The 15,748-nt window shown below is 41.8% G+C and overlaps 1 protein-coding gene across 6 annotated transcripts in view; it reads left to right on the top strand.

The window, feature by feature from the left end:
* The window catches only part of ESRRB (estrogen related receptor beta), a 132,012-nt gene that overhangs the window by 84,945 nt on the left and 31,319 nt on the right, over window positions 1-15,748 (top strand). For 4 of the 6 annotated variants that reach the window (XM_064423781.1, XM_064423779.1, XM_064423783.1 and 1 more), the window contains one exon: window positions 8,932-9,341. The exons of 1 other annotated variant lie outside the window; for it this stretch is intronic. In XM_064423781.1, coding sequence (XP_064279851.1) covers window positions 8,932-9,341 — 410 coding nt within the window. Of the gene's footprint in view, window positions 1-6,940; window positions 7,030-8,931; window positions 9,342-15,748 lie in introns of those variants that run through there. One more of the 6 variants, XM_064423784.1, reaches the window with a different exon arrangement.

The following is a 15,748-nucleotide window of genomic DNA, read 5'->3' as shown; positions in this document are numbered from 1 at the left end:
TGGGGACAGTCAGCCAGATGGATGAATGAAATGGATTTACAATAAGTTATGGGAGTTAGAAGGTGGAATTTGGGTCAGATACAGCTGCCTACTTAATATATGCAGCGTATACTAAGAGATCTGCTAAATACTTACCAAAGGTGGGAGTTTAGAGACTCAGCAAAACTGAACCATGAGGTTGTTCTAAATAGGTAGCTAAGGATAATCCTGTATGCTACAGCAGTGTAAGATGTGCAGAAGGAAACCACTGTTTCCATATGTGACCTATTCTCCTTACACCTGTGGTATTCATTAGCAGAAAACAAGCCTGGTCTACAGTTACTCACAGTCACCTTTCTTTGCCACTGTACCATCTTAGAAATTCTTTCTGAACAGTCAGAGTTTAAAAAAAAATCAAATTAAAGAGCACTAATTTTCCTTTGTTATTTCCCATGCTGTAATTTATGTGGAACTAATTTCAGATAGTTTTTCAAGATCTGACAGGTTTTGAGCAATGTTCTAATGATGAGGCACTTAGTAATAGATTTCTCTTGGAGCTACAGGTGGAATCTAGGCAAAGCCCATCTAATCTGTCTGGATTGTCTTGGCCAGGGTGGGAGAAGGAGGCAGAATCCCACTACAACTGTGTTGTTGAAGCGTATGAAACAGAAACCTTCCCAAAAATTATTACCAGCTCAAACCCAGAGAATTTCTAAATACATCCAGGCTGAATAACATTCAGGTTCATATTTTATCTTTATAAACTCTAAGTCCTCCTTTTCAGTAAGATAGCATTCCTAAAGAAATGTCAATTACTAAGTCTCTTTGCACATTTGTTTCTAGGGTAATGTCTTTGATATGTATCTCCCATCCTAACTCCTTCCTCAAACACTTAGAAAAATTAAGCAACACCTCTGGGTCTCTCTCTTTTCATGCCACTGTTCACCATGAATTGTAGGCAAGGTTGAAGGGGGATGTCTTCAATGAATATCTTGAAATGCAAGGAAGTGCAGGCTGACGAATTTGTACTGATGGCAATTTTCTCTCAGAAATGCTGAGAGGATATTGAGTCAAAAGTCTCTGAGAGATGAGATGTTGGATCAGGCTGCGATGCAAAAGTGTGATATGAATGGCAGTGCTAGAAGTTCTCCTTTTCTTGCTCATCTGAGAAGGTGGAAGCAAAATTCAGATGTATAAGTGTTTGAAATGTGCTCTACTGAGCCTCCTGTGTATGGATCTCATTCACAAGTGTCTGAAGGACACTGAAGGTGCTTAGAGAGATAGAGATTATAAGTGCTCTAGATAGGCAGAGTATAAAGAAAGACACTCAAGAAGAATTGAAGGTCTGGCTGAGCATTTCAACAGGGATTGAGTTGCAGCTTTGCTGTGTGCAGGCAAAATCGTTGAACTGCTGTGATTGTAGGAATAGTGGGGTAAGTGGAAATGTGAAACACAGAATGACAACACTGAGGGGGGAAAGAGTGGTGGTAGAACTTGGATAAATAGTGAACAGCAAGTCAACCCTGTCCTTGTTTTGCTGTGGTATCAGCAGTAAGTATAAGCAAGAGACATTAGCTCAAGTGCTAAAGCACTTCTAGAGGAAGTGCCTTTTAGTACAGCAGAGGGCAAGGTACCTTCAAAAGGCAGTGTGTTAATGATAGAGTGAACTGATAATATGTGTCACACCTCCAGATTAATTGTTACTTCAACTGTGTAATACTTTTTACAATTTACTAACAAGACCGTTGTCGCAAGGGTGAAGAGAAATTATAGTAATGAGGAGAGGGATGAAGGCTGGTGGGAAATCCATAATGTCTTCTGCCCATGAGAGCCTTTTTTATTTATTAAGCAGCCTCCAGACATTTTGCTGTGACAGCTTTTTTCAGCATGAGCTAACTTGGGCTAGAGAAGATCTACTGAAATGCAACTGGGCTCTGGTTATGCAATGGGTCAAAGGGATAAAATATCTACTGAGCATTAGACAAGCAAGTACTATTTGTGTAATAGCCCAAATGTGAGCACTAGCTTGTCCAAAGACAAGTATGTAGTGCTGGGGGGTTGGAGGTCATATTATGGACAAATGCCTTGAAAACTGGCTGTCTAGGGTTTACTACAACAGAATAGGAGCATAACCCATGCAAGCCAAAGGTACCCATCACTAGGAAACCTGGCAGAACTCTTAGAAATCAGATCTGTACTCCAGAGAAAAATAGTTAAATTGAGCTGAGTTCTGACTTTTGAACTTTATAGCAATGCCAAATGCTGTGATTGAAACAAAAAATCTTGAAAGGACATGCACTGGTGTGTTTATGTTTATGATCAGGCCCATCATGCTGATACTACCCAAGCTCTTGCCTATGCTCAGACAGAAATTAAGCTTGTCCTGGGAACAGAGTATGTTCCTATATGATAGAATAAGTCCAGAAAAGATTCCTGATATGACTGAGTTACCCACAGTTATCCTCTGTGCAGAAGTAAAGTGGCACATTGGAGGATCCCATTATTCTTGGACTGTTGAATAGAGAAAAGTTGTCAGCATAGTCTCTAAATGATGGCTCTCTCATTTGAAGTCCATATGGAGTAGAAGAGCATGGGAAGCTAGTGTGGGTGCTGATCCCTTTCCTCCCTAACACTTTGGTGGGTGTTCTCAGTGAGGCAAGGGTGAGAGCGTGTCTGTGAGCTGTCCATGGTAAAAGCAGGTCAACCAACAGGTGTGGCTCAGCTGTATGACATTAACTCTTTGCATAAGTGGCCTAAAATTACACTGGCTGTTATTGCAGCTGTCACATCTAGCCTGACACTTGGAAAACGTTATTTATTTCTGTCTTCTGTATCTAAAAAAAACACCTGACAAAATTTGGCTTGGAGTTGCAGCCAGTGTTTGAGAAGCTGACCTACATTGTTTGTCAGTCTGCTGTGGATTGCAAAGCTCTCTCACGTGGCTCACAGAAGACACAGAATCTACGCTGTCCATGATGTGCACATCCCATTTACATGCAATGCATTGCATTAATTGCATTGCATGTAATGCAAGTTTGTATCATCTGAACTGACAAATACTGATAGCAGAAATAGGCCTGTACCAGAGAAGAGAATGGATGTTTTATCTCTCTTATCATTGGTGCTTCTGTGGATTAAAGCTATCAGTACCAGCTTCCATGACTCGTTTAAAAATTTCTGTGCAATGCATAGTGTGCTTTTGTCACAAGCTGGTGCCTGAAGTGAGCAGCTTTATGCTGGCAGATTTCTCACGTTTTGTCAGTATAACTTAAATCTACTGTGGGGACTTCAGCCCTGAAGTACAGTTCCATAAGTACAGCCGTATGGCTCCTGGAAGTTACAAGATCTACAAGCATCTTACCTGCAGGGTTTTCCAGTTTATGGAACTTTAGAAAATCAAGATTTCATTCTGTCTGGAATCCATATCTCGTGTGAGAGCCACCCAAAAAAGAGCCCATTTCTGACCTTTTACATTTCTCCTTGTGCCCAGAATAGGGAAGATTTTTCTTGAGGAGGGCCTGAGTGTTTTCTCTTTCTCCCCTCCATAAGCTAATACTAGTTCTACAGTTGTATTTCAGTACCCATGTTAATGCTAATTTCAATCTTACTGTTGGAAATCTCCAATATGCTGGGTTGGTGACTTAATGACTAATCCAGAAAATACTGGTGAAGGGACTGGACTACATGGCAGAACATATGCCCATTCCTTACCTTCTTCAGGAAACTGGAGTATAGAACTGATCTATCCTTGCATTTCCTTTTGAAGATGAGGTTTCAGCCACTAAGGAAGCCTAGAAGTGTTGTCACTAAACTTTTTTTGATCCGGTTTTGGAATAGCAAGTGGTACTTGGAGAATGTAGAAGGTCAGATACTTATCTTTGCATGAGCACTTCAATGCTCAGATGGTATTAAGTTACTGAATTGTGTGTACCTTTAGCTGATAAAAAGTTCCTCTGGGGGAGAGAAGTTACCTTCTGTTACAAAGCTGGATGTTCTGGCTGTCCTGCTAAGCAAGTGTGAGTGGTGGACATTTTTTTTCTCACTTACACATAAAGACTACTGAGTTATTGTGATTTCTGAATCCATAAGTGGGGTAAAGAGCTGAATATAGCTACAAATTACTATTTCAGGCAAAAATAACCCAGAATAATATGCAATAAAATAGCCTTACCTGCATCAATCCCAAACTTGTAATCCTTGATGTATAAAAGAATGAAAATCAGGGACACTATTGCCTTAATTTTATAACTCTAGTCTTCTGTCCCGTTCTGTTCCTCCCCATCTAGCAATCTTTCTTTCTCTTGTTATTGCTGTTGTTCTCAAAAGATCTCATTAAACTCATAAGCCTTTAATGGCTAAATACCAGCCATTGCAGAGAAATAGCAAAAGATCAAAGGCTGGAGAAGAACTGAGGAAACTTGTAATATTAACCAACATTGCTGCCCAAAGCTAATGGATAAAAACCTAAAGCACAGTCTTGACTTGGTCTAAACCTGTGTATTTACATCCAGACTCACTGAGGTCAGAGCACACTTGTCTGAGGACAGTTACAAGCACATAAAGGCTAAGAACACTGCTAGTGATAAACAGCAGTGGGTTTATGAAACAGCAGACAATAACCTTTCTTGATGCAATTAGATAATTAGTGGGCAAAAGGAATGCAGTGAATAGACTGACTGGACCACGCATGGGCTTTTGACACAAAGCTGTGCAAAATCTTATTAGGGAAATTAGATCAAATTGGTTTTGATACAAATCCTGTGAAATGAATCATGGATTAAATGACAGAGTGTAAACAGAAGGGTTAGAGATATTCACATATTCTTTATCCTTCTGCAAAGATGATGTCCAAAAGGACAATGCTTTGACTGTAAATACTCACTAGTGACCTGGAAGAAACGTAAAAGTGATCACTCCCAAATTTACAGATGACAGAACCAAAAGATACTAAAAAAAAAAAAAAAATCAGTGTAGAAAAAAAAAGAGCTAGGCTGAAAAAATGAGCATTGTGAACAGGCTTTGGTAAAACAAGCAATAATCAGCACTGTGTAGTTCAAAGATGACACTGGATCTACTTTGGAACAAGGAGAATCTCCAAATTTGATGTTGTGCAGAGCACGGTGGCCAAAGCAGCTTATGTTCGGAGAGGTCCCAATGAGACTGGACATCAAATTGTGTGAGCTGATGTGCAGCCTGATGTCTGGCAAAGCTGCTCTGTTGGTCCATATGTCTTCCTGGCTGTGTGCTTTCCAGAGTGACTCTCCCCTGTAGTGCTGCAGCATTGCACTGTGCAGTTCAGGGCACCTTGCTGCAACAGAGACCCAGGGAAGTTGGATCAAATCCAGAGAAGGACCACAAAGATGCTAAAGGGATTAGAAGGAATGACCTATGATGAGGAAAGGTGAAAAGAACGAAATGTTTAGAACCTCTAAGCCTGTTACATGGGCACAGAAATAGTAACGGAGTTTCCTGTGCCAGCACGGAGGAGAGTTGGATCAAGTCTCTCTCCTTTTACATTCCTATTAAGGTAACTAGAGCCAAGCAAAATGGCTGTTCATCACTTTGAACTCTTTGCAAAAAACATTTAGCTGTTCTTCTTGAAGTTCAAGATGTTGTATCTCATTGCCAGGGGACACTCTGACTGTTTAAAAATCAGCACGGGATCTCCATGGGACTTGCAGAAAGTCAGAAGCCAGAAAAGAAAAGCACATGCTCTGGAATGGCTGGAGTCACCTTAGCTGTAATCTTTGATCTATCTTGGTGTTAAGGGCTTTAGCTCTCAAGCATGCATTCACATCCAGCCAGACCTTGCTATGTACTGCTGCCTGCTGGAAGGGAACAGGAGGATCCTCAGCTGTAAGGATGTAGGGGGCTTGATTCACCATCAAACACTCACTGTTTGCATGCCTTGGGGGAAGAAGGCTCCTTATTTCCCCAGGTTCTTTTTATTTTCTTTTTCTTTTTTTTTATTTTTTTCCTTTTTCTTCTTTTTCTTCTTTTTTTTTCTTCTTTTTCTTCTTTTTCATCTTCTTTCTTCTTATTTTTCTTTTTCTTCTTCTTTTTCTCCTTCTTCTTCTTTTAAAATTTATTTTATTTTTATTTTTTGTTTTCTCTCCACTGAAGGAAAATACCTCAATAAGCACTCTTCAGGTTGTCTGTGAATGTTGGGCTATTTAAGTAACAGAAGTTGGGATTTGGGCTCCACTGATGGAATCTGCCAGTACAGCTCTCCCTATCATTCCTGTTTCATAGTGTTTTCTTCTGTCTGCCTTGAAAATTACAACTCCAGCTCCTCTTACCATGGAGTTTCACAGTGCAGAACAGTGCTTTATGGTTATTTTGCCTTCCATTTTAACCTGAATCTCAAGTTGCTGTGTCCAGTGATCTTCATTTCTTTACGACAGATGCACTTCTCAGGTAGGGAGAGGTTCCAGAGCCTGCACAGCAGGTTTCAGCTTTGCTGTGAGATGCTAAGATCTAGTCTTTAGCAAAGTTTCATCTTCCTTCACACGGTCAGCTGTCGTTACACCAGATCTGCAATATGTCTTGATGTCATGTGGGAATAGAGATGGATGCACCTGCAGTGATTTCTGTAACTGCTCCATGACCTCTAGTTCATTTGTAGCCCTCTGGGCAAAGTATGGGCATTTATCAACTCATCACACTGTCTCTGAGAGGGCCCAAACCCTGGATTCCTCTCAAGTAACACCAGGCAAAGCAGCTGAGGAACGTGAGATGCCTGCCCATATTCTCAAGGTCAACAGTCTTGCCAAAAAACAAACTTGGCTGATCGATCCCAGAGATAGGAGATGAGGTCAAACTTTGAGGATGAAACAGAGAAGGGAAAATTAGGAGATACTTAGGTCAAATGAGATCATAAGGATGCAGGACTGTGAATTTGCTGCATATCAAACATCTATATTCCTATCACCAGACACACAGATGTGATACATAAAAGTGTGCACTCCAGCCTTGCTGATTCACAGAATATTTTGTCCTGTCCCCTGACGGATTTGACCCCTTGGCAGAAGGAGTTGCCACAAATACCAGGTAAATAGGCTGAAACTGAAATAGAAATTACTCACATGACCATGGTGTGGTAACTTTAAACAAGTAGAGGTTCCAAGAAGAAAAGTCAAGCATCTCCAGTCAGTCAGAATTCTGTGCCATGTCATCAGGAAAATGCATGTTTAGTTTTTCTTAAAGCCTTTGACAAATTGTCTTGCTGAAGGGAAAATTTAACCTCTCTGGTTAATACTATTATCAATTAAAAGGTGTCAAAGACCCTACTCAAAAAAGAAAGAGAAGTCAATTTTCAGCATGATAAAGGTTAACATGCATTACCCACAAAGATCAGTATTGTGATGTTTGATCCATGTGTTAATGATCTGGGAAGTGGGTGAGCAGTGAGACTGCAGATGAAATCAAATTACCAAGGAAGAATTAAGAACTCCAGAGGATCCTAAGGCTGGGTGTGTGGACTGCACAGCATAGTAGCAGATGAAATACACTGTTGACTATTGCAAAACGTTGCACACCAGAAGCATTAATTTGATTTTTTCATACATCTTAATGGCTTCTAAATTAACTGTGGCAACTCAGGAATAAAATGGAGCGTTGCAGTAAGTAACTTCCTGATACTATTTGTTGAAGAAATGGTGACAATTTAGATTTTCATCTAAAGAGGGGAAAAAAAACCAAACAGTGCAAGAGGTTACATAATATGTAGACTGAAAATAAGATTGAAAATATTGTAACATCACTAGATAATTGATGGCATTTGCCTTGACTACTGTCCAGACCTTCAGCTGGAGAAGTGATGGAGCAGTGCCAGTTCCATGCTGCTGAGGAGCTGGCTCATTGAACTCTGTTCTGGACTGAACAGAAATAGCCAGACTAGAGGAAGTTCAGAGATGGATGATGAAGCAGATAAGAGATCTGCAAAAGCTTCTGCATGGAGAGCAATCATATAGATAATGAAGAGCTGAATGAGGAGAACATGGCAAAACTACATTTCCTGAGAAGGAGAGTCAGGAGATGTTTAGGGAGCCTGACAGGCTGTGAATATATTATAGACAAATAAAACTGGGATTTGTTCATACACCACACAAGTAATCTCTGAATCTCATTGCTGAAAATATCATAAAATTTAGTCTTCCAAAAAAAGACTGAACATTTTTATAAGGAATAAGACTATCTGTGACTAAAATAAATACAAAGTGCTTGAAAAGTTCTTTCCTGAACTGAAATGGTGAAGTTCTTTCCATAAATTTTAGACTATAACCTCTCTATAACAATTGGAAATTTGTGTGTCCATGCAAAAGCTCAATACTAGTAAATAGAAGAAAGATTAAGATTTAAAATTGAGACAGAAGAAACTTTTGATCAGATGATTGTTCCTTCTGTTTCTAAGCTCCTCTTTTAGTGATGATAGTGCAGCAGGGCAGGATAAAGGGTGAGATGGAGTGAGAGAAGGAGTCAAACTTGAAAATTAATCAAAGACTTCATATTACAAAAGAAAAAATAAAAATCCAATCTGAGCAGGTCCTTTCTGCAGAGTATGCTACTGAACCTTTTGCATAAAGCTATTAACCAAACATCTTTTTTTCACCTGGTCTGCCACCAGCAAGCTTGTTTCTTTCTGCTGTCTCGGGGTAGATGGTGCTCTGGGTGGATTGTGCTTCATCAGCACTCATGCCCCTTCCCAGCACTGCAGCCTGTCAACAGCCTGCAATTGTGATCTACATGAAGAGCTTTGTCTTTACTCTAGTGTGAGTCTGTGGGGAGCAGGTGGGCTGGTCTTAGCCAATTGTACTGATATTCCTCAAGAAGAACCTGCATGAGGTTGAACTGGAGTTGGACTGAGGTGGCAAAAGGAGGGCTGTCTTTTGTCTAAACCTGGAACCGGGTTTGGCCAGGCGGTTGCTGAGTGCCTTTGCTCTCTCCCTGCAGGCTGCTCGGCAGAATGGCCACGGAGGAGCGGCACCTCTCCTCCAGCTGTGGGTCCTTCATCAAGACCGAGCCCTCCAGCCCATCTTCTGGCATCGACGCCATCAGCCACCACAGCCCAAGCGGCTCCTCTGACGCTAGCGGTGGCTACGGCATCGCCATGGGCGGCCACCCCAATGGCCTAGACTCGCCACCCATGTTCAATGGCACGGGGATTGGCGGCGGGTCCTGCCGAAAGCGTTACGATGACTGCGCCAGCGCCATCATGGAGGACTCACCCACCAAGTGCGAGTACATGCTCAATGCAATCCCCAAGCGGCTGTGCCTGGTGTGTGGGGACATTGCTTCCGGGTACCACTACGGCGTGGCTTCCTGTGAGGCATGTAAAGCCTTCTTCAAGAGGACTATTCAAGGTATGGTGGGAAGGAATGCAAACTGAGGCGTTCGCTCCATAGAAATAAAGGGACATGGCCCCAGACATTGCTGAGACTGTGGTGTTATAGAAAAGGGGGAAAGGGAGAATGAATGTAATGCACCTAACTCTGCATCCTTTTGTGTGCTTTTTCTCTCCTCCTGCTCAGTTCTGGTCCTTCCAAATCAACATGGACATGGAGTTAGGCTATGTGATGGTAGGAACCTTTGCCAAGTTCCATGCCTGACTGGCTACCAGATCTGGGTATCTGGACTAGTGGATCTACCTGCCCTTGCTAGTGGCACTGATACAATGAGAATGTGGCAGCTAGTCAAGTAAGGCCTGGAAAGCAAATTATTTGCCTTTTAGTGGTGTTTTAAGGCCCATTTGAATGCTTCTGCCAAGAGTTGGAATTTATGTAGACATATCTGCACCTTGAGGTGAAAGCTCCAGCATTACAAGAGTAGAGAAATTCTACCATCCTACCAGTCCTGATATATAGCAATGAACTCCATACAAACCCCAGCACAATTCTGGACAGAGAACTTTTGTGACAGTCAGTCATTTTCTCCTTTTCTAGTTTCACCAACCTTTTTCATTAAGATGCAGATTCTTTGAAGATAAAAAACTAGGCATTGAAGAAGATGAAGTTTTTGTCAGTCTCACTAAGGATGAGCAATTCCTCAGGCAGTTTTGAAAACCTCAATGCACGCATGTGTAGATGAATTGCAGTGTATTGTTCCTTCATGTACAATTCACATGTGAGGAGTATGGGCGTGTCCTGACTGCCAAAAGTGTGCTTGCAGATGTGCATATGTGCAGCTACAATATAATCAAAAGCAGGATTATAAAAACAACTTCCAATATCTGTGGATGCTTGGGTAAACTTATATACATATGCCCCATGTGAACAAACATGTCTGGATGTACAGATACTCCCTTTGTTTCCTCCACTAACTGGAAAAAGGACAGGATCATTCATCTGCCAGTGGGAGGTGTATTGGGTTTGCCCAAGTATGGAATGCTGGCTGAAGGCAGGTCTACAGTTAGCAAGCAGCTGTGCAGGTACTTGGCTGTTGGCTGGGGTTAGTCCATCACATCAATACTTCCTTGCCTCCTGTGAAATGAAAGAAATTCACACGTGGAGAGACCACTCACTTTGTTAATTGAATGGATCTGATTACACCCTGTTGCTGGGGATGTTCAACTCTTGAACAGTACAGGGTGCAGTTTATCCCAGGTCTCTGCAAAAGTCACTATATCTATCTTGTTTTCATAGATTTCAGATATCTCCCCTTAATGTGGAAATCCAACTGTGGAAATAATTACTCTGCCCCACTGATACTTCCTTCTTTATGGCCCTCTCTAGGGCATTGGCCTGTTCCCTGGCAGAGTTTCTGTGATTTGTCATTGCTGAATCTCTGTTATTGAATGTGAACTTTTACTTGCATTTCTGTCAGCACTGACAGCCCTTGGACCTTTCCTAGTGTTCCTTTTAGATACATTCAGGTGCCCAAGCAGGGACAGGGTAGCACTCTGAAGCAAAGTCCTGGTGTCTTCTAATACAGGAAAAGACCAGATAATTAACCCTTCGTGGAAGTGATAGTGGAGGACCTCTGTGGCAGAGCAGAAGAGATCCTGAGAAGGAGAAAAAGACATATGAACTTTTGATTCTCTCTGAAAACTCTCAAAAGAAAATTATGCATGGTAGCAGAACATGGAGCCTGTATCAGCCAGGTGATATGCCAGCTGACTGAATCCCAAGAGGGGAGAGTGCTTCTCTCCATCTTCCTTTCCCTAGCAGAGCCATATTCTTTCTCCCTGTGGTTCCCTAATTGATTGCCTGTTAACATGTAGCAGACGGGGGGGAAAGGAGTAAGTGGAAATTTCTCTCACCCTGTCATCAGCTTGGGCTGGCAACTGAGGTACCAAAATGCTTTTATTCCTAAGAGTGTGAGAGTCAAGTGTGCTGTGCCTGAGGGTGAGCAATTTCAGCTATGGAGCTGAAAGCTGAACCCAGGGAAGCAGGCAGCAAACAGGTCTGCAGAGTTTGGTTGAGTCAAGAAAACGCACTGTTCCCAGGGTGCTGCTGCTGTGGGCTTGATATCCAAGGATAGCCCTGCCTGTGCAGGGGAAAAGGACTGAAGGATCATATAAAAGAGAAGGCAAGTGGTAAGAGCATTTCCAAAAGGTGTTTATCCTGCAACTCTATTATATTCAGTAGCTGTTTTAAGCATCTGGTAGACAAAGTGAAAACACCTTCATCCAGGCTGCCTAACAATGATGTAGGTTTTGCAGAAAGCATGCGGATGTGCATGTTGTATAACTTCTTTCCCAGTATCCTAGTACCAAAATCTTTCCATGATTCAGTATGTGGGATTGACTCAAAGGTTTGAGCACTGAGATGGAGCAATGACCCCAGGATTTCCCAGATGCTCACAAGAGATGAAATAGGTAAATTCATCATCAGGCTTTTGTGGTCTTGGACAAGCCACTTCACTTCTCTGTGCTTGAGTATTGACAGGTGAAAAACTAAGGAATGTTATGACAGTACTTACTCTGCTGGCCTTACACGTGCATGCTGCCATGAAATGGGTCTAAATCTGTGCTGAATTACCGAACTACTGCAGCCCTTTCTAGATACCCCTGATCATGAAGCAGAGCTTCACATGAAGTCCAGCTTCCAACCAGCCCTGTCCCCTCCCCCTGCTACAAATTACCCTGTGCCTATTAAGGTTTTGTAAGCTGCATTAACCCACATAAAACCTGCATATCTTGAGGCAAGAGTGTCTTGCAATGGCCTTTTGACTCCCTCTGCTGCTCTAGCAGCAGCAGGAAGAAGGTCCAATCCAGCTGCAGACCTTTAAGCATGATGATTTTTTTGCCGCTCACTTTCACTTGGCCAGGTGAGGCCAGGTTGTCATGGACAACACAAGAGCTGCTGCTTTTTAAATGATGGGGAGAAGACAGACTGAGAGGCAGCATGGACATGGCTGTTATCTCTGAGGTCACTAATACTGCTGTGTGGGAGTTTTCTGTCAGTAGGATTTTTCCAAAGAAAAGTGGAATTTTTAACAAGTCAAATTTCCTCAAGAAAAATTTTGATGATAGGAAAAAAAAAAGAAGGCAGGAAAATCCAAACTATTGATTCCATTCTAGCTGAAATGGAGTGTTTGTTTTTCCTGAGCTAGGACAGGAAGACAGGATCACCCAACACCTCCTTAACTGGTCCCAAGATTATGGGGAAGTATCACACCTCTGTCCTTTCTTATGTTGTGTTACACTGCACAAGGATCAAGGCCTGGAAACCTGTGTGGCATTTCCACTTGGCAGCGCTGGCAATGCTTGAGACAGAAAAGTGAAAACCTGAGGTGAGATGAGAGAACACATCCCTGGGCTGCAGGTCTTTCTGTCTGAACATGGTATTTTGATTCCCAGGATTGTACTTCCCATGCTTTGAAGCAGTCAGAAATCTTAAACTGACCTGAAGCATTTTCAGGCTGAGCTAGGCTGTCGGACAAAAGTCTAATCCTGTTTCTTTATCATTGTACTGTTTCATGGGATTTCATATTCTAGTAGCAGTTTGCATTTACCTCACCTGACTGTGAATATTGTGAAATGCGCAATCTAGTGGAAATAGGAGAGAATCTGAATTTCAGACATGTTTAAGTGTGCTGCTGTTGGTGCTCAAGAGAGGTCTGATTTGAAACAAAAGATTTCATGTAGGTGAATGTAAAGGAACGGGTCTGTTGCATAAAAGATAGTTTGGGTTGTTTATAAATAAACCTTTTTAAATTTCCGTTCCATGGAAATCTTAACTAGTCCTTTCATCCAAATTTAGACAAGGGCAAATGCTGGATTTTTTTTACAGGATAGAAATTCTCAATCAAAGTCTCTTCCTTCTCTCAATAGTTTGCTTAGTAGGTAGAGCATTATGTATCGGTCAAATATATTGTCATTCTATTTTGTTCATTAATTGTTACAACTAGTAGGTAGTTTTGCCTACTTTGAATATTAACTAATAATAGTGCTGTTTAACAATATGAGTCCTTTATTATTATACTCATGACTATGACTACCTTAAAACTATTTTTCATCTTCAAATGGTGAAAATAAAGGCTATTTCTAAAATGACCCATTATTATAATATAAAAGCCCAAAGCTCTGCAAAACATTGGAGATTCAGAGAAAAGAGGCACATTTACCATCATCTTCTGGATAGGAAAGTTGTGTTAGGCAAAGTGCCTGCATCTGTGGATTTCCAGCTTGAGTCTTGCAAGCTTCAAACTGGGTGTAGCAACAGAACTGCTGTGTTGGGATGCCTTTACACCAGTAAGGGGCTTAAAAGGTGGATAATGCAGCTCAGAAGACTTGTAGGGATGTATAATAGGCTTGTAATAAAGTCTTCTAGGGCTTTCTGGTTGTTGTTGCTGTGGGGCTTGGAGTGGCTCCTAGGAAGAGGAGTGGTTGACAGAGGTTTTCCTGAGCAGAAGAGCGCTACAATCCACACTCACAAAGGAGGTTTTGTGTCCCTACAGTAGCAGCCACATCAGCTGGGTGCTGTCCTGTCCTTCTGTCCTTCTCAGAAGTGTGCCTGCTACTTTTCAGGTGGGAGTTCACAGCTTTCCAAAATCTTCTAAAGCTTACCCAGGGAAAGTGCAGTATTTCATGATCTAGTTGTTGACTGCTGTTTACTATTCACAGATCACCTGAATTTAGAAAAAAACATCTTTAGGGCAACTTCAACTCTATTCATCTAGAGTTTTCTGTTTGCCTCAGTACATCTATACAGCAAGCTCTGTGCAGAAGTATCTTTTCTGTGGAAGTTCTGTAAAATATTTCTGTGTCTGAAACCCTATAGACAAATTTGCTGCCGAGAGGGAGCCCCAGAACCCCTATCCTGCAAGCTTGTGCAAGGCTGATTTGAGCGAAGTTTTGTGAAATGTCCATGCTTTCTTTTGTGAGCAGGAGCCAGGTGTGCCACCCTGAAGAGCCAAACAGTGCTGGTGTTGCACCTATATGTATCCTGTTTTATTTGAATCCTTTTCTTTGAAAGCTGAGGCTTGAAAAATAACTCTTATTACCTCATGCATTACCTCATGCAGATCACTGAGAGATTTTCCTCTGATTTTCACAAAGTACTTCTCCTCACACCAGGGCTTGAGCTATGATGCCTCAGCTGGAAGGACTCACTGAAGTGAACAGCAATGAAGAAGAAACAAGAAAAAGCAAGATGGGCTTTTTTAGCAATCAGAAGCTGAAAATTATTTAAGGACTTCCTTGGCTATTTTTATCTAGTCTTTCCTGAGTTTCCTTGCAGAAAGGCTTTCTAGAAAGGTAAAATCAGTAAGCAGGGAGTAGCTTGTGTCCCAAGTGCTGTACTGATTTCAGGCTCTGTTCCCCTGAGGACTCTATCCCTAATTTAAGCAGGAGATGGGTGGGATTTTTCTGTGCTCCCCAAGCTCAGGGAGGCATTCTTGTCTTTGCAGTCCATCCTGTTCCAGAGAGGTAGGGTGACTATAGGGTCTCTTGAATGACCAGGTTTTGGTGTACAATTTTCAGGTGCTCCTATTATGTGTGCACTAGAAATTATGTTCCAAATTGTTTAACAGTCAGAGCTCTAATTTTGCAGAAAATAGGGTAGATTTGCAGTTCTCCAGCATAAAAATGCATGATCTACCACTTTAATAGTCCTTTGCTGTTTTGTAGCATCTCTCATCTAAGGGCTTTAAAGTACAATTACACCTTAATGAAAAAAGATTCTCAATCTCTCCAAAAGGTAGGTTTGGTGTTCATTTCATTTTGCAGATGAGCAAACCAGGAAATGGTGAGGAAGTGTTTTGACCTCCAAGATGGTATATGAAGGTTTAGAAGAAATCCAAACTCTGATCTGTTCACCTACCACTTGATTTTTGAAGCCATTTTAAGGTAAATCTTGTGCCATGGCATCAGTGAGGTTCTACCATTTTTTTCAGATCAAATGTAAAATTTTTCAGATCAAATGTTTTTCAGGATCAAATTCCTTCCTAAGTAAAGGAAATCTCTCTGATAAGCAATAGCTCAAAGCAAGGCCTTGTCTATTGAATTATCCCATTTTTTGCCCCTTCCTTCTGGGGCACATAATCTACAGTTCTTGACACAGAGAGACTTGACTCACATTTTGTAGTTGCATACAGAGTTTTCCATGTCTGTGTGCACTTTGTGTGCTGACACTCTTCTGCAGGACTTTGCAGCATCCCCAGCTGCTGCAGTGAAGGGAAGCTCTCTCTGAGGCCCTTGTGCTGGCAGCTGGGCTGGTGGTGTGACTGCCAGCCACTGGGAGGCTGTTGGAATTTCGATGAGTTAATCTCATCACTTTATCACAGGGCACTTACAGAAATTACAGGGAGCTGTGAGCAACTCACTGTG

Source organism: Passer domesticus, chromosome 6, assembly GCF_036417665.1.
Source record: "Passer domesticus isolate bPasDom1 chromosome 6, bPasDom1.hap1, whole genome shotgun sequence".
Lineage (NCBI taxonomy): Eukaryota > Metazoa > Chordata > Aves > Passeriformes > Passeridae > Passer > Passer domesticus.
Note: the sequence above shows the minus strand (reverse complement) of the source record. Positions and strands in the feature narration are given on the sequence as shown.